This window comes from Electrona antarctica, assembly GCF_951216825.1.
Source record: "Electrona antarctica genome assembly, chromosome: 1".
Classification (NCBI taxonomy): Eukaryota; Metazoa; Chordata; class Actinopteri; order Myctophiformes; family Myctophidae; genus Electrona; species Electrona antarctica.
The window spans coordinates 12,875,954-12,903,717 of record NC_136806.1 but is presented as its reverse complement, the minus strand read 5'-3'; the positions used below and the strand labels follow the sequence as shown (position 1 = coordinate 12,903,717).

At 42.8% G+C, this 27,764-nt stretch overlaps 1 protein-coding gene across 3 annotated transcripts in view; it reads right to left on the bottom strand.

The window, feature by feature from the left end:
* Window positions 1-17,853: 17,853 nt before the first annotated feature.
* Window positions 17,854-27,764, bottom strand: part of LOC306934061 (long-chain fatty acid transport protein 2-like) — a 30,536-nt gene continuing 20,625 nt past the window's right edge. For all 3 annotated transcript variants that reach the window (XM_079516514.1, XM_079516513.1, XM_079516515.1), the window contains 3 exons: window positions 24,732-24,829; window positions 23,356-23,486; window positions 17,854-21,527 (listed from right to left, as the gene is read on the bottom strand). In XM_079516514.1, coding sequence (XP_079372640.1) covers window positions 21,351-21,527; window positions 23,356-23,486; window positions 24,732-24,829 — 406 coding nt within the window. In that variant the 3' untranslated portion in view covers window positions 17,854-21,350. The remainder of the gene's footprint in view (window positions 21,528-23,355; window positions 23,487-24,731; window positions 24,830-27,764) is intronic.

Sequence of the window (27,764 nt, the reverse complement as noted above, 5' to 3'; positions counted from 1 at the left end):
TTGGTGCAAGTGCTGTTGGTCTGTTGTACTTCCCCCACTGTAGAGCGTGTGCATGTGCACATCTTGTTACCGGGTGGACCGGGTTTTTTTTCCAAATCACCCAAATCACTGAATGCTCCTTTAATGTCAGTTATGTCCAGGTATCAGTGACACTACAGACAACCTTAATGTCAGTTATGTCCAGATATAAGTGACACTACAGACAACCTTAATGTCAGTTATGTCCAGGTATCAGTGACACTACAGACAACCTGTCAGTTATGTCCAGGTATAAGTGACACTACAGACAACCTTAATGTCAGTTATGTCCAGGTATAAGTGACACTACAGACAACAATAATGTCAGTTATGTCCAGGTATAAGTGACACTACAGACAACCTTAATGTCAGTTATGTCCAGGTATCAGTGACACTACAGACAACCTTAATGTCAGTTATGTCCAGGTATCAGTGACACTACAGACAACCTTAATGTCAGTTATGTCCAGGTATCAGTGACACTACAGACAACCTTAATGTCAGTTATGTCCAGGTATCAGTGACACTACAGACAACCTTAATGTCAGTTATGTCCAGGTATAAGTGACACTACAGACAACCTTAATGTCAGTTATGTCCAGGTATCAGTGACACCATAGACAACCTTAATGTCAGTTATGTCCAGGTATCAGTGACACCATAGACAACCTTAATGTCAGTTATGTCCAGGTATCAGTGACACTACAGACAACCTTAATGTCAGTTATGTCCAGGTATCAGTGACACCATAGACAACCTTAATGTCAGTTATGTCCAGGTATCAGTGACACTACAGACAACCTTAATGTCAGTTATGTCCAGGTATAAGTGACACTACAGACAACCTTAATGTCAGTTATGTCCAGGTATCAGTGACACTACAGACAACCTTAATGTCAGTTATGTCTAGGTATAAGTGACACTACAGACAACCTTAATGTCAGTTATGTCCAGGTATCAGTGACACTACAGACAACCTTAATGTCAGTTATGTCTAGGTATAAGTGACACTACACACAACCTTAATGTCAGTTATGTCTAGGTATAAGTGACACTACACACAACCTTAAAGGTATATTCAGTGATTTCACTTAATTCAAATATCACTTATTTTTTCTTATTTTTTGGATAATCCTCCCTACTATAAAGTGTGCTGACCATATAAGGAGTTCCTCCCTGTCCCCAGTTAACCCCTGTGGTCAAAAAACCCTAGTTTCGGTTTGGGCTTTGGGTGGCAAAGCCTTCATCCAATCAGGATGAGAGGGGCCTTCCTCCAATCATGATCGAGTGGGGCGGGCCTTGGTGCAAGTGCTGTTGGTCTGTTGTACTTCCCCCACTGTAGAGCGTGTGCATGTGCACATCTTGTTACCGGGTGGACCGGGTTTTTTTTCCAAATCATCCAAATCACTGAATGCTCCTTTAATGTCAGTTATGTCCAGGTATCAGTGACACTACAGACAACCTTAATGTCAGTTATGTCCAGATATAAGTGACACTACAGACAACCTTAATGTCAGTTATGTCCAGGTATCAGTGACACTACAGACAACCTGTCAGTTATGTCCAGGTATAAGTGACACTACAGACAACCTTAATGTCAGTTATGTCCAGGTATAAGTGACACTACAGACAACAATAATGTCAGTTATGTCCAGGTATAAGTGACACTACAGACAACATTAATGTCAGTTATGTCCAGGTATCAGTGACACTACAGACAACCTGTCAGTTATGTCCAGGTATAAGTGACACTACAGACAACCTTAATGTCAGTTATGTCCAGGTATCAGTGACACTACAGACAACATTAATGTCAGTTATGTCCAGGTATCAGTGAAACTACAGACAACAATAATGTCAGTTATGTCCAGGTATCAGTGACACTACAGACAACCTTAATGTCAGTTATGTCCAGGTATCAGTGACACTACAGACAACATTAATGTCAGTTATGTCATGGTATAAGTGACACTACAGACAACCTTAATGTCAGTTATGTCCAGGTATAAGTGACACTACAGACAACAATAATGTCAGTTATGTCCAGGTATCAGTGACACTACAGACAACCTTAATGTCAGTTATGTCTAGGTATCAGTGACACTACAGACAACCTTAATGTCAGTTATGTCCAGGTATCAGTGACACCATAGACAACATTAATGTCAGTTATGTCCAGGTATCAGTGACAATACAGACAACCTTAATGTCAGTTATGTCCAGGTATCAGTGACAATACAGACAACATTAATGTCAGTTATGTCCAGGTATCAGTGACACTACAGACAACCTTAATGTCAGTTATGTCCAGGTATAAGTGACACTACAGACAACAATAATGTCAGTTATGTCCAGGTATCAGTGACACTACAGACAACCTTAATGTCAGTTATGTCTAGGTATAAGTGACACTACAGACAACAATAATGTCAGTTATGTCCAGGTATCAGTGACACTACAGACAACCTTAATGTCAGTTATGTCTAGGTATAAGTGACACTACAGACAACCGTAATGTCAGTTATGTCCAGGTATCAGTGACACTACAGACAACCTTAATGTCAGTTATGTCCAGGTATCAGTGACACTACAGACAACCTTAATGTCAGTTATGTCCAGGTATAAGTGACACTACAGACAACAATAATGTCAGTTATGTCCAGGTATCAGTGACACTACAGACAACCTTAATGTCAGTTATGTCTAGGTATAAGTGACACTACAGACAACCTTAATGTCAGTTATGTCTAGGTATCAGTGACACTACAGACAACCTTAATGTCAGTTATGTCCAGGTATCAGTGACACTACAGACAACCTTAATGTCAGTTATGTCCAGGTATAAGTGACACTACAGACAACCTTAATGTCAGTTATGTCTAGGTATCAGTGACACTACAGACAACCTTAATGTCAGTTATGTCCAGGTATCAGTGACACTACAGACAACCTTAATGTCAGTTATGTCCAGGTATAAGTGACACTACAGACAACAATAATGTCAGTTATGTCCAGGTATCAGTGACACTACAGACAACCTTAATGTCAGTTATGTCTAGGTATAAGTGACACTACAGACAACCTTAATGTCAGTTATGTCTAGGTATCAGTGACACTACAGACAACCGTAATGTCAGTTATGTCCAGGTATCAGTGACACTACAGACAACCTTAATGTCAGTTATGTCCAGGTATCAGTGACACTACAGACAACCTTAATGTCAGTTATGTCCAGGTATAAGTGACACTACAGACAACAATAATGTCAGTTATGTCCAGGTATCAGTGACACTACAGACAACCTTAATGTCAGTTATGTCTAGGTATAAGTGACACTACAGACAACCTTAATGTCAGTTATGTCCAGGTATCAGTGACACTACAGACAACCTTAATGTCAGTTATGTCCAGGTATCAGTGACACTACAGACAACCTTAATGTCAGTTATGTCCAGGTATCAGTGACACTACAGACAACCTTAATGTCAGTTATGTCCAGGTATCAGTGACACCACAGACAACATTAATGTCAGTTATGTCCAGGTATCAGTGACACCACAGACAACCTTAATGTCAGTTATGTCCAGGTATAAGTGACACTACAGACAACCTTAATGTCAGTTATGTCCAGGTATAAGTGACACCATAGACAACCTTATTGTCAGTTATGTCCAGGTATAAGTGACACCATAGACGACCTTAATGTCAGTTATGTCCAGGTATAAGTGACACTACAGACAACCTTAATGTCAGTTATGTCCAGGTATCAGTGACACTACAGACAACCTTAATGTCAGTTATGTCCAGGTATAAGTGATACTACAGACAACCTTAATGTCAGTTATGTCCAGGTATCAGTGACACTACAGACAACCTTAATGTCAGTTATGTCCAGGTATCAGTGACACTACAGACAACCTTAATGTCAGTTATGTCCAGGTATCAGTGACACTACAGACAACCTTAATGTCAGTTATGTCCAGGTATCAGTGACACTACAGACAACCTTAATGTCAGTTATGTCCAGGTATAAGTGACACTACAGACAACCTTAATGTCAGTTATGTCCAGGTATCAGTGACACCATAGACAACCTTAATGTCAGTTATGTCCAGGTATCAGTGACACCATAGACAACCTTAATGTCAGTTATGTCCAGGTATCAGTGACACTACAGACAACCTTAATGTCAGTTATGTCCAGGTATCAGTGACACCATAGACAACCTTAATTTCAGTTATGTCCAGGTATCAGTGACACTACAGACAACCTTAATGTCAGTTATGTCCAGGTATAAGTGACAATACAGACAACCTTAATGTCAGTTATGTCCAGGTATCAGTGACACTACAGACAACCTTAATGTCAGTTATGTCTAGGTATAAGTGACACTACAGACAACCTTAATGTCAGTTATGTCCAGGTATCAGTGACACTACAGACAACCTTAATGTCAGTTATGTCTAGGTATAAGTGACACTACACACAACCTTAATGTCAGTTATGTCTAGGTATAAGTGACACTACACACAACCTTAAATGTATATTCAGTGATATCACTTAATTCAAATATCACTTATTTTTTCTTATTTTTTGGATAATCCTCCCTACTATAAAGTGTGCTGACCATATAAGGAGTTCCTCCCTGTCCCCAGTTAACCCCTGTGGTCAAAAAACCCTAGTTTCGGTTTGGGCTTTGGGTGGCAAAGCCTTCATCCAATCAGGATGAGAGGGGCCTTCCTCCAATCATGATCGAGTGGGGCGGGCCTTGGTGCAAGTGCTGTTGGTCTGTTGTACTTCCCCCACTGTAGAGCGTGTGCATGTGCACATCTTGTTACCGGGTGGACCAGGTTTTTTTTCCAAATCACCCAAATCACTGAATGCTCCTTTAATGTCAGTTATGTCCAGGTATCAGTGACACTACAGACAACCTTAATGTCAGTTATGTCCAGATATAAGTGACACTACAGACAACCTTAATGTCAGTTATGTCCAGGTATCAGTGACACTACAGACAACCTGTCAGTTATGTCCAGGTATAAGTGACACTACAGACAACCTTAATGTCAGTTATGTCCAGGTATAAGTGACACTACAGACAACAATAATGTCAGTTATGTCCAGGTATAAGTGACACTACAGACAACCTTAATGTCAGTTATGTCCAGGTATCAGTGACACTACAGACAACCTTAATGTCAGTTATGTCCAGGTATCAGTGACACTACAGACAACCTTAATGTCAGTTATGTCCAGGTATCAGTGACACTACAGACAACCTTAATGTCAGTTATGTCCAGGTATCAGTGACACTACAGACAACCTTAATGTCAGTTATGTCCAGGTATAAGTGACACTACAGACAACCTTAATGTCAGTTATGTCCAGGTATCAGTGACACCATAGACAACCTTAATGTCAGTTATGTCCAGGTATCAGTGACACCATAGACAACCTTAATGTCAGTTATGTCCAGGTATCAGTGACACTACAGACAACCTTAATGTCAGTTATGTCCAGGTATCAGTGACACCATAGACAACCTTAATGTCAGTTATGTCCAGGTATCAGTGACACTACAGACAACCTTAATGTCAGTTATGTCCAGGTATAAGTGACACTACAGACAACCTTAATGTCAGTTATGTCCAGGTATCAGTGACACTACAGACAACCTTAATGTCAGTTATGTCTAGGTATAAGTGACACTACAGACAACCTTAATGTCAGTTATGTCCAGGTATCAGTGACACTACAGACAACCTTAATGTCAGTTATGTCTAGGTATAAGTGACACTACACACAACCTTAATGTCAGTTATGTCTAGGTATAAGTGACACTACACACAACCTTAAAGGTATATTCAGTGATTTCACTTAATTCAAATATCACTTATTTTTTCTTATTTTTTGGATAATCCTCCCTACTATAAAGTGTGCTGACCATATAAGGAGTTCCTCCCTGTCCCCAGTTAACCCCTGTGGTCAAAAAACCCTAGTTTCGGTTTGGGCTTTGGGTGGCAAAGCCTTCATCCAATCAGGATGAGAGGGGCCTTCCTCCAATCATGATCGAGTGGGGCGGGCCTTGGTGCAAGTGCTGTTGGTCTGTTGTACTTCCCCCACTGTAGAGCGTGTGCATGTGCACATCTTGTTACCGGGTGGACCGGGTTTTTTTTCCAAATCACCCAAATCACTGAATGCTCCTTTAATGTCAGTTATGTCCAGGTATCAGTGACACTACAGACAACCTTAATGTCAGTTATGTCCAGATATAAGTGACACTACAGACAACCTTAATGTCAGTTATGTCCAGGTATCAGTGACACTACAGACAACCTGTCAGTTATGTCCAGGTATAAGTGACACTACAGACAACCTTAATGTCAGTTATGTCCAGGTATAAGTGACACTACAGACAACAATAATGTCAGTTATGTCCAGGTATAAGTGACACTACAGACAACATTAATGTCAGTTATGTCCAGGTATCAGTGACACTACAGACAACCTGTCAGTTATGTCCAGGTATAAGTGACACTACAGACAACCTTAATGTCAGTTATGTCCAGGTATCAGTGACACTACAGACAACATTAATGTCAGTTATGTCCAGGTATCAGTGAAACTACAGACAACAATAATGTCAGTTATGTCCAGGTATCAGTGACACTACAGACAACCTTAATGTCAGTTATGTCCAGGTATCAGTGACACTACAGACAACATTAATGTCAGTTATGTCATGGTATAAGTGACACTACAGACAACCTTAATGTCAGTTATGTCCAGGTATAAGTGACACTACAGACAACAATAATGTCAGTTATGTCCAGGTATCAGTGACACTACAGACAACCTTAATGTCAGTTATGTCTAGGTATAAGTGACACTACAGACAACCTTAATGTCAGTTATGTCCAGGTATCAGTGACACTACAGACAACCTTAATGTCAGTTATGTCCAGGTATCAGTGACACTACAGACAACCTTAATGTCAGTTATGTCCAGGTATCAGTGACACTACAGACAACCTTAATGTCAGTTATGTCCAGGTATCAGTGACACCATAGACAACATTAATGTCAGTTATGTCCAGGTATCAGTGACAATACAGACAACCTTAATGTCAGTTATGTCCAGGTATCAGTGACAATACAGACAACATTAATGTCAGTTATGTCCAGGTATAAGTGACACTACAGACAACCTTAATGTCAGTTATGTCCAGGTATCAGTGACACTACAGACAACCTGTCAGTTATGTCCAGGTATAAGTGACACTACAGACAACCTTAATGTCAGTTATGTCCAGGTATAAGTGACACTACAGACAACAATAATGTCAGTTATGTCCAGGTATAAGTGACACTACAGACAACATTAATGTCAGTTATGTCCAGGTATCAGTGACACTACAGACAACCTGTCAGTTATGTCCAGGTATAAGTGACACTACAGACAACCTTAATGTCAGTTATGTCCAGGTATCAGTGACACTACAGACAACATTAATGTCAGTTATGTCCAGGTATCAGTGACACTACAGACAACAATAATGTCAGTTATGTCCAGGTATCAGTGACACTACAGACAACATTAATGTCAGTTATGTCATGGTATAAGTGACACTACAGACAACCTTAATGTCAGTTATGTCCAGGTATAAGTGACACTACAGACAACAATAATGTCAGTTATGTCCAGGTATCAGTGACACTACAGACAACCTTAATGTCAGTTATGTCTAGGTATAAGTGACACTACAGACAACCTTAATGTCAGTTATGTCCAGGTATCAGTGACACTACAGACAACCTTAATGTCAGTTATGTCCAGGTATCAGTGACACTACAGACAACCTTAATGTCAGTTATGTCCAGGTATCAGTGACACTACAGACAACCTTAATGTCAGTTATGTCCAGGTATCAGTGCCACCATAGACAACATTAATGTCAGTTATGTCCAGGTATCAGTGACAATACAGACCACCTTAATGTCAGTTATGTCCAGGTATCAGTGACAATACAGACAACATTAATGTCAGTTATGTCCAGGTATCAGTGACACTACAGACAACCTTAATGTCAGTTATGTCCAGGTATAAGTGACACTACAGACAACAATAATGTCAGTTATGTCCAGGTATCAGTGACACTACAGACAACCTTAATGTCAGTTATGTCTAGGTATAAGTGACACTACAGACAACCTTAATGTCAGTTATGTCCAGGTATAAGTGACACTACAGACAACCTTAATGTCAGTTATGTCCAGGTATCAGTGACACTACAGACAACCTTAATGTCAGTTATGTCCAGGTATCAGTGACACTACAGACAACCTTAATGTCAGTTATGTCCAGGTATAAGTGACACTACAGACAACCTTAATGTCAGTTATGTCCAGGTATAAGTGACACTACAGACAACCTTAATGTCAGTTATGTCCAGGTATCAGTGACACTACAGACAACCTGTCAGTTATGTCCAGGTATAAGTGACACTACATACAACCTTAAAGTCAGTTATGTCCAGGTATAAGTGACACTACAGACAACAATAATGTCAGTTATGTCCAGGTATAAGTGACACTACAGACAACATTAATGTCAGTTATGTCCAGGTATCAGTGACACTACAGACAACCTGTCAGTTATGTCCAGGTATAAGTGACACTACAGACAACCTTAATGTCAGTTATGTCCAGGTATCAGTGACACTACAGACAACATTAATGTCAGTTATGTCCAGGTATCAGTGACACTACAGACAACAATAATGTCAGTTATGTCCAGGTATCAGTGACACTACAGACAACCTTAATGTCAGTTATGTCCAGGTATCAGTGACACTACAGACAACATTAATGTCAGTTATGTCATGGTATAAGTGACACTACAGACAACCTTAATGTCAGTTATGTCCAGGTATAAGTGACACTACAGACAACAATAATGTCAGTTATGTCCAGGTATCAGTGACACTACAGACAACCTTAATGTCAGTTATGTCTAGGTATAAGTGACACTACAGACAACCTTAATGTCAGTTATGTCCAGGTATCAGTGACACTACAGACAACGTTAATGTCAGTTATGTCCAGGTATCAGTGACACTACAGACAACCTTAATGTCAGTTATGTCCAGGTAATGTCAGTTATGTCCAGGTATCAGTGACACTACAGACAACCTTAATGTCAGTTATGTCCAGGTATCAGTGACACCATAGACAACATTAATGTCAGTTATGTCCAGGTATCAGTGACAATACAGACAACCTTAATGTCAGTTATGTCCAGGTATCAGTGACAATACAGACAACATTAATGTCAGTTATGTCCAGGTATCAGTGACACTACAGACAACCTTAATGTCAGTTATGTCCAGGTATCAGTGACACTACAGACAACCTTAATGTCAGTTATGTCCAGGTATCAGTGACACTACAGACAACCTTAATGTCAGTTATGTCTAGGTATAAGTGACACTACAGACAACCTTAATGTCAGTTATGTCCAGGTATAAGTGACACTACAGACAACCTTAATGTCAGTTATGTCCAGGTATCAGTGACACTACAGACAACCTTAATGTCAGTTATGTCCAGGTATCAGTGACACTACAGACAACCTTAATGTCAGTTATGTCCAGGTATCAGTGACACTACAGACAACCTTAATGTCAGTTATGTCCAGGTATCAGTGACACTACAGACAACCTTAATGTCAGTTATGTCCAGGTATAAGTGACACTACAGACAACATTAATGGCAGTTATGTCTAGGTATAAGTGACACTACAGACAACCTTAATGTCAGTTATGTCTAGGTATAAGTGACACTACATACAACCTTAATGTCAGTTATGTCCAGGTATCAGTGACACTACAGACAACCTTAATGTCAGTTATGTCCAGGTATAAGTGACACTACAGACAACAATAATGTCAGTTATGTCCAGGTATCAGTGACACTACAGACAACCTTAATGTCAGTTATGTCTAGGTATAAGTGACACTACAGACAACCTTAATGTCAGTTATGTCCAGGTATCAGTGACACTACAGACAACCTTAATGTCAGTTATGTCCAGGTATCAGTGACACTACAGACAACCTTATTGTCAGTTATGTCCAGGTATCAGTGACACTACAGACAACCTTAATGTCAGTTATGTCCAGGTATAAGTGACACTACAGACAACAATAATGTCAGTTATGTCCAGGTATCAGTGACACTACAGACAACCTTAATGTCAGTTATGTCTAGGTATAAGTGACACTACAGACAACCTTAATGTCCAGGTATCAGTTACACTACAGACAACCTTAATGTCAGTTATGTCCAGGTATCAGTGACACTACAGACAACCTTAATGTCAGTTATGTCCAGGTATCAGTGACACTACAGACAACCTTAATGTCAGTTATGTCCAGGTATAAGTGGCACTACAGACAACCTTAATGTCAGTTATGTCCATGTATCAGTGACACTACAGACAACCTTAATGTCAGAGTATTGGACTCGAGTCTTGATGACTCGACCCGACTCGAGTCATTGATTTGACGACTTGCAACTCGACTTGGACTTAAGGGTAAAAACTTGAGACTCGACTTGACTTGGAAGACAATGACTCCAGACTCGACTCGACTTGAGACAAGCTGACTCGGACAACTTAAGTAACCGGCCTGTCCGGCCATTCACTGTTATAAATGCAGGTTTCATGTAATCATGTTGGGTCAAATTGATAAACTGCGTGAGCCACGCATGTTTTACACAGTTGAACAATAAGCTTGTCCGTCGGGTGCAAACTTCCTTTCCTACTTTCCTCTTACCTGTCTTGTTTTATTGTTCCAAATAAATTATTCCATTTGAAAAGTCCTTAATTCAGCAACAGCTTCCAACAACAACAACAACAACACAAGACGCTAACTTAAGTTGTGATCATCAAAAAAAAAGGAAAAGAAAAACATCCACAGCTGAACATGGGGAGTTGATGACGCGGTCTTGTTGTCTCTCACTCTATCGCCTGTAGTCAATTAAACATCGTTAAGCTTCCCAACGTCTTTAACAAACTACACTACAAGTACAACAGAACATTTTGATTTCCTATACAGAGCTTAAAATTAACAGACAAAATTTGTGGCAGTGAGTGACATGAGGTATTTATTTTTTCCTTAAGACAATAATGCAGACACAGGCCTGTACTTCTGTGTCTGAATGGTAAAGTCTTATTTCTTTATTTTTCCTTTTTAATTGTCATAATAATAATAATAACAATATATTATTATTATTATTATTATTATTATATATATTTTATTTTGTATTCTTTTTGTACTTTAGGCCTGTCTGTGCATGGGCAGGGCATCAGTATTATATTCATATAATTAGACTGGATATTGTGATTTTACATATTGTAATTGGCATAAGTTTGATATTGGCATAAGTGTTCTTTTCCTGTTTTTTGAGTGGTGCAACCACTATAGACAGCTATGTGTGACTTGTGTGTGTCCCTGTATCCGAGCACGGAAATAGCATAATTATTGTCACCACCATCAAGTGTCACTGTTGTGCAGCCTAACACACAGACAGAGGCCAGGGAGGAGAGCTTGTACAGTACAGTACAGCACAGCACAGCACAGCACAGCACAGTACAGTACAGTACAGTACAGTACAGTACAGTACAGTACAGTACAGTACAGTACTCGACTCGACAATCTTGTGACTCGACCCGACTTGACTTGACATAACCTTGTGACTCGACCCGACTTGACTCGACAACCTTGTGACTCGACCCGACTTGACTTGACATAACCTTGTGACCCGACTTGACTCGACAACCTTGTGACTCGACCCGACTTGACATAACCTTGTGACTCGACTTGACTTGACTTGCCCACAACAGAAAAACTTGAGACTTGCTTGAGACTTGGAACAAATGACTTGCTACTCGACTCGGACTCGGATCGGAGGGACTCGTGCAATTGTCTGTCAGTTATGTCCAGGTATCAGTTCCACTACAGACAACCTTAATGTCAGTTATGTCCAGGTATCAGTGACACTACAGACAACCTTAATGTCAGTTATGTCCAGGTATAAGTGACACTACAGACAACCTTAATGTCAGTTATGTCCAGGTATAAGTGACACTACAGACAACCTTAATGTCAGTTATGTCGAGGTATCAGTGACACTACAGACAACCTTAATGTCAGTTATGTCCAGGTATCAGTGACACCACAGACAACCTTAATGTCAGTTATGTCCAGGTATCAGTGACACCACAGACAACATTAATGTCAGTTATGTCCAGGTATAAGTGACACCATAGACAACCTTAATGTCAGTTATGTCCAGGTATAAGTGACACTACAGACAACCTTAATGTCAGTTATGTCCAGGTATAAGTGACACTACAGACAACCTTAATGTCAGTTATGTCCAGGTATAAGTGACACTACAGACAACCTTAATGTCAGTTATGTCCATGTATCAGTGACACTACAGACAACCTTAATGTCAGTTATGTCCAGGTATCAGTTCCACTACAGACAACCTTAATGTCAGTTATGTCCAGGTATAAGTGACACTACAGACAACATTAATGTCAGTTATGTCCAGGTATAAGTGACACCATAGACAACCTTAATGTCAGTTATGTCCAGGTATCAGTGACACCACAGACAACCTTAATGTCAGTTATGTCCAGGTATAAGTGACACCATAGACAACCTTAATGTCAGTTATGTCCAGGTGTCAGTGACACCACAGACAACCTTAATGTCAGTTATGTCCAGGTATAAGTGACACTACAGACAACCTTAATGTCAGTTATGTCCAGGTATAAGTGACACTACAGACAACCTTAATGTCAGTTATGTCCAGGTATAAGTGACACTACAGACAACCTTAATGTCAGTTATGTCCAGGTATAAGTGACACTACAGACAACCTTAATGTCAGTTATGTCCATGTATCAGTGACACTACAGACAACCTTAATGTCAGTTATGTCCAGGTATCAGTTCCACTACAGACAACCTTAATGTCAGTTATGTCCAGGTATAAGTGACACTACAGACAACATTAATGTCAGTTATGTCCAGGTATAAGTGACACCATAGACAACCTTAATGTCAGTTATGTCCAGGTATCAGTGACACCACAGACAACCTTAATGTCAGTTATGTCCAGGTATAAGTGACACCATAGACAACCTTAATGTCAGTTATGTCCAGGTGTCAGTGACACCACAGACAACCTTAATGTCAGTTATGTCCAGGTATAAGTGACACTACAGACAACCTTAATGTCAGTTATGTCCAGGTATAAGTGACACTACAGACAACCTTAATGTCAGTTATGTCCAGGTATAAGTGACACTACAGACAACATTAATGTCAGTTATGTCCAGGTATCAGTGACACCATAGACAACCTTAATGTCAGTTATGTCCAGGTAACAGTGACACTACAGACAACCTTAATGTCAGTTATGTCTAGGTATAAGTGACACTACAGACAACCTTAATGTCAGTTATGTCCAGGTATCAGTGACACTACAGACAACCTTAATGTCAGTTATGTCCAGGTATAAGTGACACTACAGACAACATTAATGTCAGTTATGTCCAGGTATAAGTGACACTACAGACAACATTAATGTCAGTTATGTCCAGGTATAAGTGACACTACAGACAACCTTAATGTCAGTTATGTCCAGGTATAAGTGACACCATAGACAACATTAATGTCAGTTATGTCCATGTATCAGTGACAATACAGACAACATTAATGTCAGTTATGTCCAGGTATCAGTGACACTACAGACAACCTTAATTTCAGTTATGTCCAGGTATCAGTGACACTACAGACAACCTTAATGTCAGTTATGTCCAGGTATCAGTGACACTACAGACAACCTTAATGTCAGTTATGTCCAGGTATAAGTGACACTACAGACAACCTAAAGGTGGCCTTACACTAGCCGATTTATTTCAATCTGATATCTGATAGCACCACACACTGCAGGATAATCGAAGCGGGGCAGAGCAAATATCAAACATTCTTGATGTTGATCGGGCGGATCCCGATCGTGCTTTGAGCGGTCGGGCACCCCCCGAGCGTCAAAAATGCCCGATTATCGGCTAGTGTAAGGCCACCTTTAATGCTAGTTATGTCCAGGTATCAGTGACACTACAGACAACCTACTGTATATATACGGCATTAGCCAAATGTCATCATGCTTTAAGTAGCATGTGTCAAACATCTAACCCTGGATGTGTGGAAAAAAATTAAGTTTGCACACGTAAGATGATACCAACTAGGGGGGGGGGGGGGGGCTGGTTAACCACAGAGGAAGGGTTAGAAGGGTTGCTATGGTGATGAGCTGACAGCACACGCACGCACGCACGCACACGCACACACACACACACACACACACACACACACACACACACACACACACACACACACACACACACACACACACACACACACACACACACACACACACCAGTCAAATAGTCGATCAGTTACTAAATGTATTTTATGTAACATTTTATACATACAGAAAGTTCTTTACTTACTGAAGGCATGAGAATAAAAGGCACAATATAAATAATATGATAGAAAATGGGGTGGGGTGGGGGTGGGCTCCTACCGTGGTAGTATACTGTAAACTACTCAACATGAGTTTAAATATTAGCGCCACTATAGTTCCACACTCACTCCAGAGGGCCACCATAGTTCCACACTCACTCCAGAGGGCCACTATAGTTCCACACTCACTCCAGAGGGCCACTATAGTTCCACACTCACTCCAGAGGGCCACCATAGTTCCACACTCACTCCAGAGGGCCACTATAGTTCCACACTCACTCCAGAGGGCCACTATAGTTCCACACTCACTCCAGAGGGCCACTATAGTTCCACACTCACTCCAGAGGGCCACTATAGTTCCACACTCACTCCAGAGGGCCGCTATAGTTCCACACTCACTCCAGAGGGCCGCTATAGTTCCACACTCACTCCAGAGGGCCGCTATAGTTCCACACTCACTCCAGAGGGCCACCATAGTTCCACACTCACTCCAGAGGGCCAGTTACACACTCACTCCAGAGGGTCATTATATTTGGGCAACATTGCATAATAGTGTCTTTCTAATGCCAGGTCATTATTGGTCTGTGAGCAGGTTGTGGACAACCTGACAGCTCAGCAGGTTGTGGACAACCTGACAGCTCAGCTCATAATGGAACAAGTCAAAGAAACATTTTGACCCAAAACCAGAGTGATACATCATCAATCATTTAAAACCAACACTCATTAAACCACAGAGTGATAAAATTACATCATCAATCATTAAAACTCAATCCTACCTGAACGCCACAACAAGAGGAACAGCATCAGGATTCCACCCATTCCTCCCATTGGAGTCTGGACCGGATTCACAGGAGTCTGGACCGGATTCACAGGAGTCTGGACCGGATTCACAGGAGTCTGGACCGGATTCACAGGAGTCTGGACCGGATTCACAGGAGTCTGGACCGGATTCACAGGAGTCTGGACCGGATTCACAGGAGACCGGATTTACAGGAGTCTGGACCGGATTTACAGGAGTCTGGACCGGACTGGACTGACTGACTGACTATAAACTGACTGACTGACTATAAACTGACTGACTGACTGACTGACTGGCTGACTGACTGACTGGCTGGCTGACTGGCAAACGGACTGGCTGGCTGGCCGGCCGGCCGACCGACTGGCCGACTGGCTGGCTGACTGGCTGACTGACTGACTGGCTGACTGGCGAACGGACTGGCTGGCTGGCCGGCCGGCCGACTGGCCGACTGGCTGGCTGGTTGGCTGACTCGCTGACTGACTGACTGACTGGCTGACTGGCTGACTGGCTGACTGGCGAACGGACTGGCTGGCTGGCTGGCTGGCTGGCGGGCGAACGGACTGGCTGGCTGAGACTGACTGGAGTCTGAACTAACTGTCCCAGAAGTAGACGAGTCGTCCCTTATATCTGTAAGAATATGCTGTCGACGCCTCTATGTTTATCTGTTCATCAGTGTGTGTGTGTGTGTGTGTGTGTGTGTGTGGTCACATTTAAAGTCTTCACGTACATTCTGACAGGAAGCTGTTATCACTATCTTCAATCTGACATGGAAACTCCAACTCAACTTGCAGTAAACACTACGTCACATACAGTCCACCTGTCAACCATCTTAACATCATTTACTAAATGTAATATTTAATCACATTGTACCTCTACATATACAACACATACATATATATACATATATATCAACATACATGTTGCACTAATGACCCGTTCTTGCAGCATGTGTGCGTGCGTGCGTGCGTGTCACTCTGTGGAGTCAGCTCATCACCATAGCAACCCTTCCTCTTCCTCTGTGGTTAACCTCCTGAATTCAACACACTGAAAACACCCTCTTTAAAAGATATATGTATTATTGATGAATTATCAATGAAACCAATGTTTTGAAAAAAGAGAATGCTGGGAATATTATCTTTCTTTAAATAAAATTCCCTGCCTCTCTCTCTCTCTCTTCAAGTTATTTCCTTGATAAGTTTATGAAATCAAAAAATATCCAACAGATATTGATTGTCCAGAAACAGGACATAACCTTTCTTTCTTTCTCTCTTTCTTTCTTTCGACATACATGTTGCACTAATGATTGCATACCGTGTCCCGATTGGCCACATCCGGTTAACAGATACACTTGTTTTATCTATCTATAAATGCACCAAGTCTCTGTCTGTCTGTACGTCTGTCCGTGTGTAATCCACGTAACTCGAGAACAGTTTGCCCCACCGACTTCATATTCGACAGACGTGTTCTACACCCCCACAAGGAGTACAGTGCCCGGTGTCGTTCCACACCCCCACAAGGAGTACAGTGCCCGGTGTCGTTCCACACCCCCACAAGGAGTACAGTGCCCGGTGTCGTTCCACACCCCCACAAGGAGTACAGTGCCCGGTGTCGTTCCACACCCCCACAAGGAGTGCAGTGCCTGGTGTCGTTCCACACCCCCACAGGGAGTACAGTGCCCGGTGTCGTTCCACACCCCCACAGGGAGTGCAGTGCCCGGTGTCGTTCCACACCCCCACAGGGAGTGCAGTGCCCGGTGTCGTTCCACACCCCCACAGGGAGTACAGTGCCCGGTGTCGTTCCACACCCCCACAGGGAGGGCAGTGCCCGGTGTCGTTCCACACCCCCACAGGGAGTGCAGTGCCCGGTGTCGTTCCACACCCCCACAGGGAGTGCAGTGCCCGGTGTCGTTCCACACCCCCACAAGAAGTGCAGTGCCCGGTGTCGTTCCACACCCCCACAGGGAGTGCAGTGCCCGGTGTCGTTCCACACCCCCACAGGGAGTGCAGTGCCCGGTGTCGTTCCACACCCCCACAGGGAGGGCAGTTCCCGGCAGCCACGCTACCGGGAACGATAGGACACCGGGCGGCAATGCAGGAGTGGACTGGTGGTCCAGCCTGAGACATACCCGTGGACTGGTTGTTGGTGGCCGGTGTAGGATGCATGCCTACACTACCCATGGAATGCTGGGTGACATTATTGTTGTATCGCGACATATTCCTTGATTTTGTGGATGTAACTTTGCTGCACCTGAACTATTTATGTCCTTGTATGCAAATTCCTCTGTGTGGACATAAATACATTGTTAAAGTGTGTGTGTGTGTGTGTGTGTGTCTACTGCAGTTTCTGCTGTATGGCAGCTGGCTGCTATGTCACAGCCCCAGTGCGGAATTTAATCGAGTCCCAGCCTAATTTAAAAACAAAATGGGAGGAAAATAACAGCTCTTAATCAATGTTTTAATGAAAAAGTACATATACATTACATCATAAAGTAGATCATCTGTACAGTATAGAGTTAATTACAGTCTGGCCCCTTTTCCACCAGGGTTCAACAGGCCCGGTTCTTAGTCCATGAGCCAGAGCCCCAAAATTGGAACGTTAATTACGAATTGAGTGTGCAAAACCATACGTATATTCAATTAGTTATAGGATCAATATAAGTGAATTAATGTATGATAACCCTTCCACAGGAGTAGCTTTTTCATATTCACACATTGTTATTTTCACCTACATTATATACAGTAAATGATAAGGTGAATATGTAAAGATTTAATTAATAGTTATCACCATGAAATGTCCCCAGTTAATTTCTTACACAGAAGACAATGATGTATTGTATTACAAGTTTTCTGAAATTGTATATTTAAATATGCAAATGATGCATTATATAGTCAAATATGCAAAAAAATGTAAAATATGAAAAAGCTACTACTGTGGAAGGGTTACCATGTTAATGTACTTGACCCTATGGTTCTGCTGCCCACTCATAATTCATAATTAACGTTCCGATTTTGGAGCTCTGGCTCATGGACTAAGAACCGGGCCGGTTCCAACCCTGGTGGAAAAGAGGCCTCCGTACCTGAGATTAGTAGATACAGTTAGTAAGTTATTCAAATTGGTACTCGACATGCAATCTGAACCTTTTTGGACCATTATTTAACCCCAGGGTTCCGTACCTCCTTTGTTCTCTTTACACCAAATCCCTCCCCCACTAAATTATAGCCGATTTAAAGAACTTCAACCACGAGAGACACCACCGAGCACGCTGAGGCGTGCAAGTTGCCGTCAAATGTTGCGAAGTTCAGTAGTAAATCCGTCCGAGTTGTAACCCAATAGCACAGAATCGTAAATAATGTCAAACCAGATCTCACCCAAACCCGGTGAAAAAGCATGGATTGGCAATTCCGTACGTACAATACTAGTGAAAGCCACGCCTCCGTCGCGGTCACAACAGTAGTCGTGTAATAGGTAGGGATTTGGGTGGTTTTCTAGGCCAATTGCCAATCTGTGCTATTTCACCGTGTTTGGGTTTGATCTGGTTTGACATTATTTACGATTCTGTGCTATTGTGTAACAACTCGGGCAAAATGTTGATTTTAGTTTTAGTCATAGTCTCTTGAATAGTTTTCATTTAGTTTTAGTCACATTTTAGTCACCTGGAATGTTTTAGTGTTAGTCTAGTTTTAATCGACTAAATATCATAAGATTTTAGTCGACTAAATCTACAGATGATTTTGTCGACTGAAATGTATTTTGGCGGGCCTTGATGCCGTCGTAATGACTGTTCTTACACTTGCTGAAAATAGCCGATCTACAAGCGCACAACGCGTCGCAGAGCTTGTAGATCTGCTATTTTCAGCATGCAACCAAATGCAAAATGACTTATCCTGGAAAAAGGTAGTCGACGAACATTTTTCGTCTTTCGTCTAGTCGACGAAATAAACACTGGGTGACAGTCCACTGGAGTCATCGCCTTTTTTGTATCTCAGCAGCACTTGACTCGTCTCTGTTCCATAGCCGATCTATAATTGCGTTGTGAGCTTACAGGTCGACTAATTTCAGAGAATGTTTGTTCAGCTATTTTCACAGAATGTTCGCCTGCTAGGACAGAGACGCTGCTACAGAGTGAAGGAACGACAGGGCTTGTTAGGGCTCCCGTGAAGTGATCGTCTGCTTGCCAGTCCATAGAGCCCAATGTGAACAAGGGCATTTTGAGTACCCAAATGTTTTAGGTTAGAAATATTGCGTATGGGTCCCCAGCATGTAACAACTGCTGGATGCTAACTTGCATATATGTTGAGTAATTTTCATAATTGGCATATGTGGGGGGGGGGGGGGGGGGGGGGGGGGGGGAATCATCATGCTTTAACTCATTTTAGGCGGGAACCCGTTGGTGTTTCAAGCATTATGTAATACTTTAGCTACTGAAAAATAGCAGATCTACAAGCTCATAGCGCTACGAGCTTGTAGGTCTGCTATTTTTGAAATATCGTGAAAATGTGGTGCAAATCATTGAATATATATTTCAGAGCAAACATTTTGAACTAAAATATTGGCTTCTGGGGGGTCCCTGGAACTACATGTTTTGAGATGGGGGTCCGTGGCCCAATAGAGAGAATTCTGGGGGTCCTTGACATGAAAAAGGTTGAGCACCGCTGACATAGAAACATGGGGTTTTCAGAAAAATGTTAGGATTTAGATTAGAAGCCTTTTTTTTAATCGACCTCAGTCCAAAATGGGTTAAGTATAGCATGTGACATGTCAAACTGGGGGTTTTCTTGATTCTGAATCCATTCCAAGCATTCGTTTTGCACAAAAAAACACTCCTTGTTGGGCTAAAAACGGCCATAGCCGTCATCACAAATGTGATGAGGTCAGCAGTGGCAACACTCGCATGACTCAAGTAAGAGATGGTATAAGTAGCCTATGCTTAAATTCATAGTTTCAGATGTTAAAAAAAATCACACCTGTGTGAACTGAGTGGTGCAACTCCCCCTTCCTCCCCCCCTCTCTCTCTCTCTCTCTCTCTGTCTCTCATTAGCAGGCAACAGTGCAGCACTATCTCTCTCTCTCTCTGTTTCTGGCACAACAGCACCACTTTTGGTAGTCATTATTGGTACTCGTGCTCATAGTCACATAGTCACATAGTTAGTTAGGTGAACACGGACATTGCTGTTCGTTGGAGTGGTTGCACCACTCAAAAAAAAGAAAAATCTGAGATGATTTGAATCGAATATTTAGGGAAAGTCATGGAAGGGGAACCTTCTGAAAGCTTCATGGACAAAGATAATCATCTTAACCGTCTGCCCGCCGGAAACGAGGAACACGAGGGTGTAAAATATAAAGTTTCTGGCCCAGACATTTTTCAACGTTTTCAACGGCCTGTAGCAGGCGCTGTGATACTCGTGGTCAGCTTTTTCCAACGCCGAGCGAGATAACAACAACCGGTCATGACAACACACACAGCAGTTTGTCATTGTAATATGTGATTACGGATATTTGGATCTTCAAAGTAAGTGTTACGCGCGATAAAACCTTGGCAATACGTTAGCGAGGGATTAATAATGCTGTCGGTTAAAGTATTAACGCATGAATTATTTTGTTGCCTCACGGCCACGCTACACCAGGCTTTTCGCGCACAAAACGGGCGCGTTTACCCCCGCACGTGTGTTTAATTTAGGTCCAGTCCTATTTTAAAAAACGCACACGCGGGCCGCGCGTTTAGGGTAAACACGTGAGAAAAGCCTGGTGTAGCTTGGCCGTTATATGGGTTGTTAATGGTATGGTCACATATTATGCCAAATATTAAATTGCTCAACATGTGCAAGTTAGCATCCGGCAGTTTCTAAATGCTGGGGAGCATACAACTTTAGGGTACTCAAAATGCCAGGGTTCACATTTTGGCAAGTGGACTATGATGGACTTGTAGTTTTGTGGTTAGAGCTTGACGTTCCGTGACACGATGGACTTGTAGATCTGCGGGGACAGGACTACGTAGGTCTTCTGCTCGGGGTCCAGGAAGTACAGAGGGTCTGAGATGTTGTCCGGGTCGAAGCCTTCCTCCACCAACCTCACCTTCTTCATCTTGAACGTCCCCGTCATCTCCAGACAGCTCTGTAAAACACATTCATTCACTCATTAACACTCGTGATGCCCAGAACGTCCACACACGTCCCATCAAATAAAACCGCGGGGTGCCTGTGACTAACATCACAGTAATGACCTGTCATCTCTATAACACATCACAGTAATGACCCGTCATCTCTCTAACACATCACAGTAATGACCCGTCATCTCTATAACACATCACAGTAATGACCTGTCATCTCTATAACACATCACAGTAATGACCCGTCATCTCTATAACACATCACAGTAATGACCCGTCATCTCTATAACACATCACAGTAATGACCCATCATCTATATAACACATCACAGTAATGACCCGTCATCTCTATAACACATCACAGTAATGACCCGTCATCTCTATAACACATCACAGTAATGACCCGTCATCTCTATAACACATCACAGTAATGACCTGTCATCTCTATAACACATCACAGTAATGACCCGTCATCTCTATAACACATCACAGTAATGACCTGTCATCTCTATAACACATCACAGTAATGACCCGTCATCTCTATAACACATCACATTAATGACCCGTCATCTCTATAACACATCACAGTAATGACCTGTCATCTCTAACACACATCACAGTAATGACCCGTCATCTCTATAACACATCACAGTAATGACCCGTCATCTCTATAACACATCACAGTAATGACCCGTCATCTCTAACACATCACAGTAATGACCTGTCATCTCTAACACATCACAGTAATGACCCATCATCTCTATAACACATCACAGTAATGACCTGTCATCTATATAACACATCACAGTAATGACCCGTCATCTCTATAACACATCACAGTAATGACCTGTCATCTCTATAACACACAGTAATGACCCGTCATCTCTATAACACATCACAGTAATGACCTGTCATCTCTATAACACATCACAGTAATGACCCGTCATCTCTATAACACATCACAGTAATGACCCGTCATCTCTATAACACATCACAGTAATGACCCGTCATCTCTATAACACATCACAGTAATGACCCGTCATCTCTATAACACATCACAGTAATGACCTGTCATCTCTATAACACATCACAGTAATGACCCGTCATCTCTATAACACATCACAGTAATGACCTGTCATCTCTATAACACATCACAGTAATGACCCGTCATCTCTATAACACATCACAGTAATGACCCGTCATCTCTATAACACATCACAGTAATGACCTGTCATTTCTAACACATCACAGTAATGACCCGTCATCTCTATAACACATCACAGTAATGACCTGTCATCTCTATAACACATCACAGTAATGACCCGTCATCTCTATAACACATCACAGTAATGACCCGTCATCTCTATAACACATCACAGTAATGACCCGTCATCTCTATAACACATCACAGTAATGACCCGGCATCTCTATAACACATCACAGTAATGACCCGTCATCTCTATAACACATCACAGTAATGACCTGTCATCTCTATAACACATCACAGTAATGACCTGTCATCTCTATAACACATCACAGTAATGACCCGTCATCTCTATAAAATCACAGAAGAGAGGTGGTTGCTGATTGGTTAATACCTGTATATCCTGATGAAGAGAGGTCGTTGCCGATTGGTTAATTAATACGTGTACGTCCTGATGAAGAGAGGTGGTTGCTGATTGGTTAACACCTGTAGCCTGATGAAGCGAGGTCGTTGCTGACTGGTTAACGCCTGTATATCCTGATGAAGCCAGGTCGTTAAGCAGGCAGGCTGCTGATTGGTTCATACCTGTATCCTGATGATGAAACGAGGTTGTTGCCGATTGGTTCATACCTGTATCCTGATGAAACGAGGTCGTGCGTACGCAGGCAGGAAGCTGCTCACTAGCTTAAATGTTTCAGCTGCGTTCCACTCCGAGTCTTCTGTCAACGTGACGGCAGCCATGCCGATCCTTCCTTCATGCCCTGTGTAGAAATACATAATAATAAATCATTTGAAGGCTATTCAATTTAACCCATTTTGACCTGAGATCAGATTCTAAAAATGTCTTCTACATCCTGACAGTTTTCTGAAAAAGCTATGTTTCTATGTCAGTCGTTCTTCGATTTTTCAAAAATAGCAGACCTACAAGCTCATAGCGCGCCACTCGGTGGCGCGCTACGAGCTTGTAGATCTTCTATTTTTCAATAGCTAAAGCATAACATAATGCTAACACCAAAATGGGTTAAGGTTACTTCCCATCTCTGTATACATTATATACATTTGTTACATCTATTATATAGTCCTTACCCGTTCTGAATATATGAACAGCAAATGATGTTCAGTGTGGGTAATGTGATAGGGGGGAGGGGGGAATTGTTTACCCGTGTGGGTCTGTTGCGCGGAAAAGTGTGTCCCAGTATTAATCTGTGTCCGTCCCAACATGCATTTCACTGGTGACACGTGATTTGCGGGGAGATTTTTTTTTGTTGACGCAAATTAATTTAATTAAAATGAATGTTACAATGTTTGACGTGTGTAATGCAGGGCAGATTGAGGTTGGAGGACAGGGCTGTGCAGCGCTAGGTTCCGTGAGGCGGTCCGTGCGTCGTGGCGTTGTGAGGAGGCGCTAGGTTCCGTGAGGCGGTCCGTGCGTCGTGGCGTTGTGAGGAGGCGCTAGGTTCCGTGAGGCGGTCCGTGCGTCGTGGCGTTGTGAGGAGGCGCTAGGTTCCGTGAGGCGGTCCGTGCGTCGTGGCGTTGTGAGGAGGCGCTAGGTTCCGTGAGGCGGTCCGTGCGTCGTGGCGTTGTGAGGAGGCGCTAGGTTCCGTGAGGCTGTCCGTGCGTCGTGGCGTTGTGAGGAGGCGCTAGGTTCCGTGAGGCGGTCCGTGCGTCGTGGCGTTGTGAGGAGGCGCTAGGTTCCGTGAGGCGGTCCGTGCGTCATGGCGTTGTGAGGAGGCGCTAGGTTCCGTGAGGCGGTCCGTGCGTCGTGGCGTTGTGAGGAGGCGCTAGGTTCCGTGAGGCGGTCCGTGCGTCGTGGCGTTGTGAGGAGGCGCTAGGTTCCGTGAGGCGGTCCGTGCGTCGTGGCGTTGTGAGATGGCGGAGAAAGCGAGCAGCTGTCTTGCTCTATGCTAAGGAAGTACTCTGACTGACTGACAGACAGTCCGCTAAATTATTAGACTGATGCCTCTTTTCAGATCTATGGATGTTAAGTCCAAATTGCATTTATTTACCTTCAACTTTGACCCCGTAGACATTTGCCTCAGCGATGCAGTCCGCCATGGTGAGAATGTCTGCGACCTCTGAGGTGGCCACGTTCTCTCCTTTCCACCTGAACATGAATAAATACATAAGATATTCCACCTGAACATGAATAAATACATAAGATATTCCACCTGAACATGAATAAATACATAAGATATTCCACCTGAACATGAATAAATACATAAGATATTCCACCTGAACATGAATAAATACATGACATATTCCGCCTGAACATGAATAAATACATAAGATATTCCGCCTGAACATGAATAAATATATAACATATAACACATGGCCACGTTCTCTCCTTTCCACCTGAAATAGTTTTAACCTGCCACGGGTTAGTTGTAACCTTCCATGCATGTCAGGAGCCATGGGTTAGATTTAACCTGCCACGGGTTAGTTTTAACCTGCCACGGGTTAGTTATTAACATGCCACTGGTTACTTTTAACCTGCCACGCATGTCGGGAGCCTCCTTCTATGCATGAGGAGTCCAAGCTGCTCCTTTACACCTGACAGGGTGGAGTTTCCCTGGCCGGACGTAGCGCGTGGAAGGATCACGTTATTCCGACCAGTTCCTTTCCCCTCCATCAGGCGCCCCGGCTGGCCAGGGGGAGGTAGTTTTAGAGACCAGGATAACTGCATGTTTTTGTGAGGGTACCTACCCTAGGGGACACGGGGAGAACATGCAAACTCCACACAGAAAGGCCCTTTCGCCAACCCCACCTCGGGTATGGGCACTGACGACACGGAGGAGGGAACACGCCCCCAGCGGGAATCGAACCCAGGACCTTCTAGCTGTGAGGCGACAGCACTACCAACTGTGCCACCGTGCCTCTCATGTGAGCGTTTTTGAGGGGCGCTAGCTGCTAACATCTGGCATTCGGAATTAGGTCACGTGGCAGCCAAACCTATGGCCTTTTAAAAAGTTTGTTTAGGGCACTTTAAGCAAGCATTACCAAGAGGCTGAGAGAGAGAGAGACATTCACCTGAACGTACATTACCAAGCTATCATACATGTTGAGAGGCTGAGAGAGAGACATTCACCTGAACGTACATTACCAAGAGGCTGAGAGAGAGAGAGACATTCACCTGAACGTACATTACCAAGCTATCATACATGTTGAGAGGCTGAGAGAGAGACATTCACCTGAACGTACATTACCAAGCTATCATACATGTTGAGAGGCTGAGAGAGAGAGAGAGACATTCACCTGAACGTACATTACCAAGCTATCATACATGTTGAGAGGCTGAGAGAGAGAGAGATACATTCACCTGAACGTACATTACCAAGCTAACATACATGTTGAGAGGCTGAGAGAGAGAGAGAGACATTCACCTGAACGTACATTACCAAGCTATCATACATGTTGAGAGGCTGAGAGAGAGAGAGAGACATTCACGTGAACGTACATTACCAAGCTATCATACATGTTGAGAGGCTGAGAGAGAGAGAGAGACATTCACCTGGACGTACATTACCAAGCTATCATACATGTTGAGAGGCTGAGAGAGAGAGAGAGACATTCACCTGAACGTACATTACCAAGCTATCATACATGTTGAGAGGCTGAGAGAGAGAGAGACATTCACCTGAACGTACATTACCAAGCTATCATACATGTTGAGAGGCTGAGAGAGAGAGAGAGACATTCACCTGAACGTACATTACCAAGCTATCATACATGTTGAGAGGCTGAGAGAGAGAGAGACATTCACCTGAACGTACATTACCAAGCTATCATACATGTTGAGAGGCTGAGAGAGAGAGAGAGAGAGACATTCACCTGAACGTACATTACCAAGCTATCATACATGTTGAGAGGCTGAGAGAGAGAGAGAGAGACATTCACCTGAACGTACATTACCAAGCTATCATACATGTTGAGAGGCTGAGAGAGAGAGATACATTCACCTGAACGTACATTACCAAGCTATCATACATGTTGAGAGGCTGAGAGAGAGAGAGAGAGACATTCACCTGAACGTACATTACCAAGCTATCATACATGTTGAGAGGCTGAGAGAGAGAGAGAGAGACATTCACCTGAACGTACATTACCAAGCTATCATACATGTTGAGAGGCTGAGAGAGAGAGAGAGACATTCACCTGAACGTACATTACCAAGCTATCATACATGTTGAGAGGCTGAGAGAGAGAGAGACATTCACCTGAACGTACATTACCAAGCTATCATACATGTTGAGAGGCTGAGAGAGAGAGAGACATTCACCTGAACGTACATTACCAAGCTATCATACATGTTGAGAGGCTGAGAGAGAGAGACATTCACCTGAACGTACATTACCAAGCTATCATACATGTTGAGAGGCTGAGAGAGAGAGAGACATTCACCTGAACGTACATTACCAAGCTATCATACATGTTGAGAGGCTGAGAGAGAGAGAGACATTCACCTGAACGTACATTACCAAGCTATCATACATGTTGAGAGGCTGAGAGAGAGAGAGAGACATTCACCTGGACGTACATTACCAAGCTATCATACATGTTGAGAGGCTGAGAGAGAGAGAGAGACATTCACCTGAACGTACATTACCAAGCTATCATACATGTTGAGAGGCTGAGAGAGAGAGAGACATTCACCTGAACGTACATTACCAAGCTATCATACATGTTGAGAGGCTGAGAGAGAGAGAGAGACATTCACCTGAACGTACATTACCAAGCTATCATACATGTTGAGAGGCTGAGAGAGAGAGAGACATTCACCTGAACGTACATTACCAAGCTATCATACATGTTGAGAGGCTGAGAGAGAGAGAGAGAGACATTCACCTGAACGTACATTACCAAGCTATCATACATGTTGAGAGGCTGAGAGAGAGAGAGAGAGACATTCACCTGAACGTACATTACCAAGCTATCATACATGTTGAGAGGCTGAGAGAGAGAGATACATTCACCTGAACGTACATTACCAAGCTATCATACATGTTGAGAGGCTGAGAGAGAGAGAGAGAGACATTCACCTG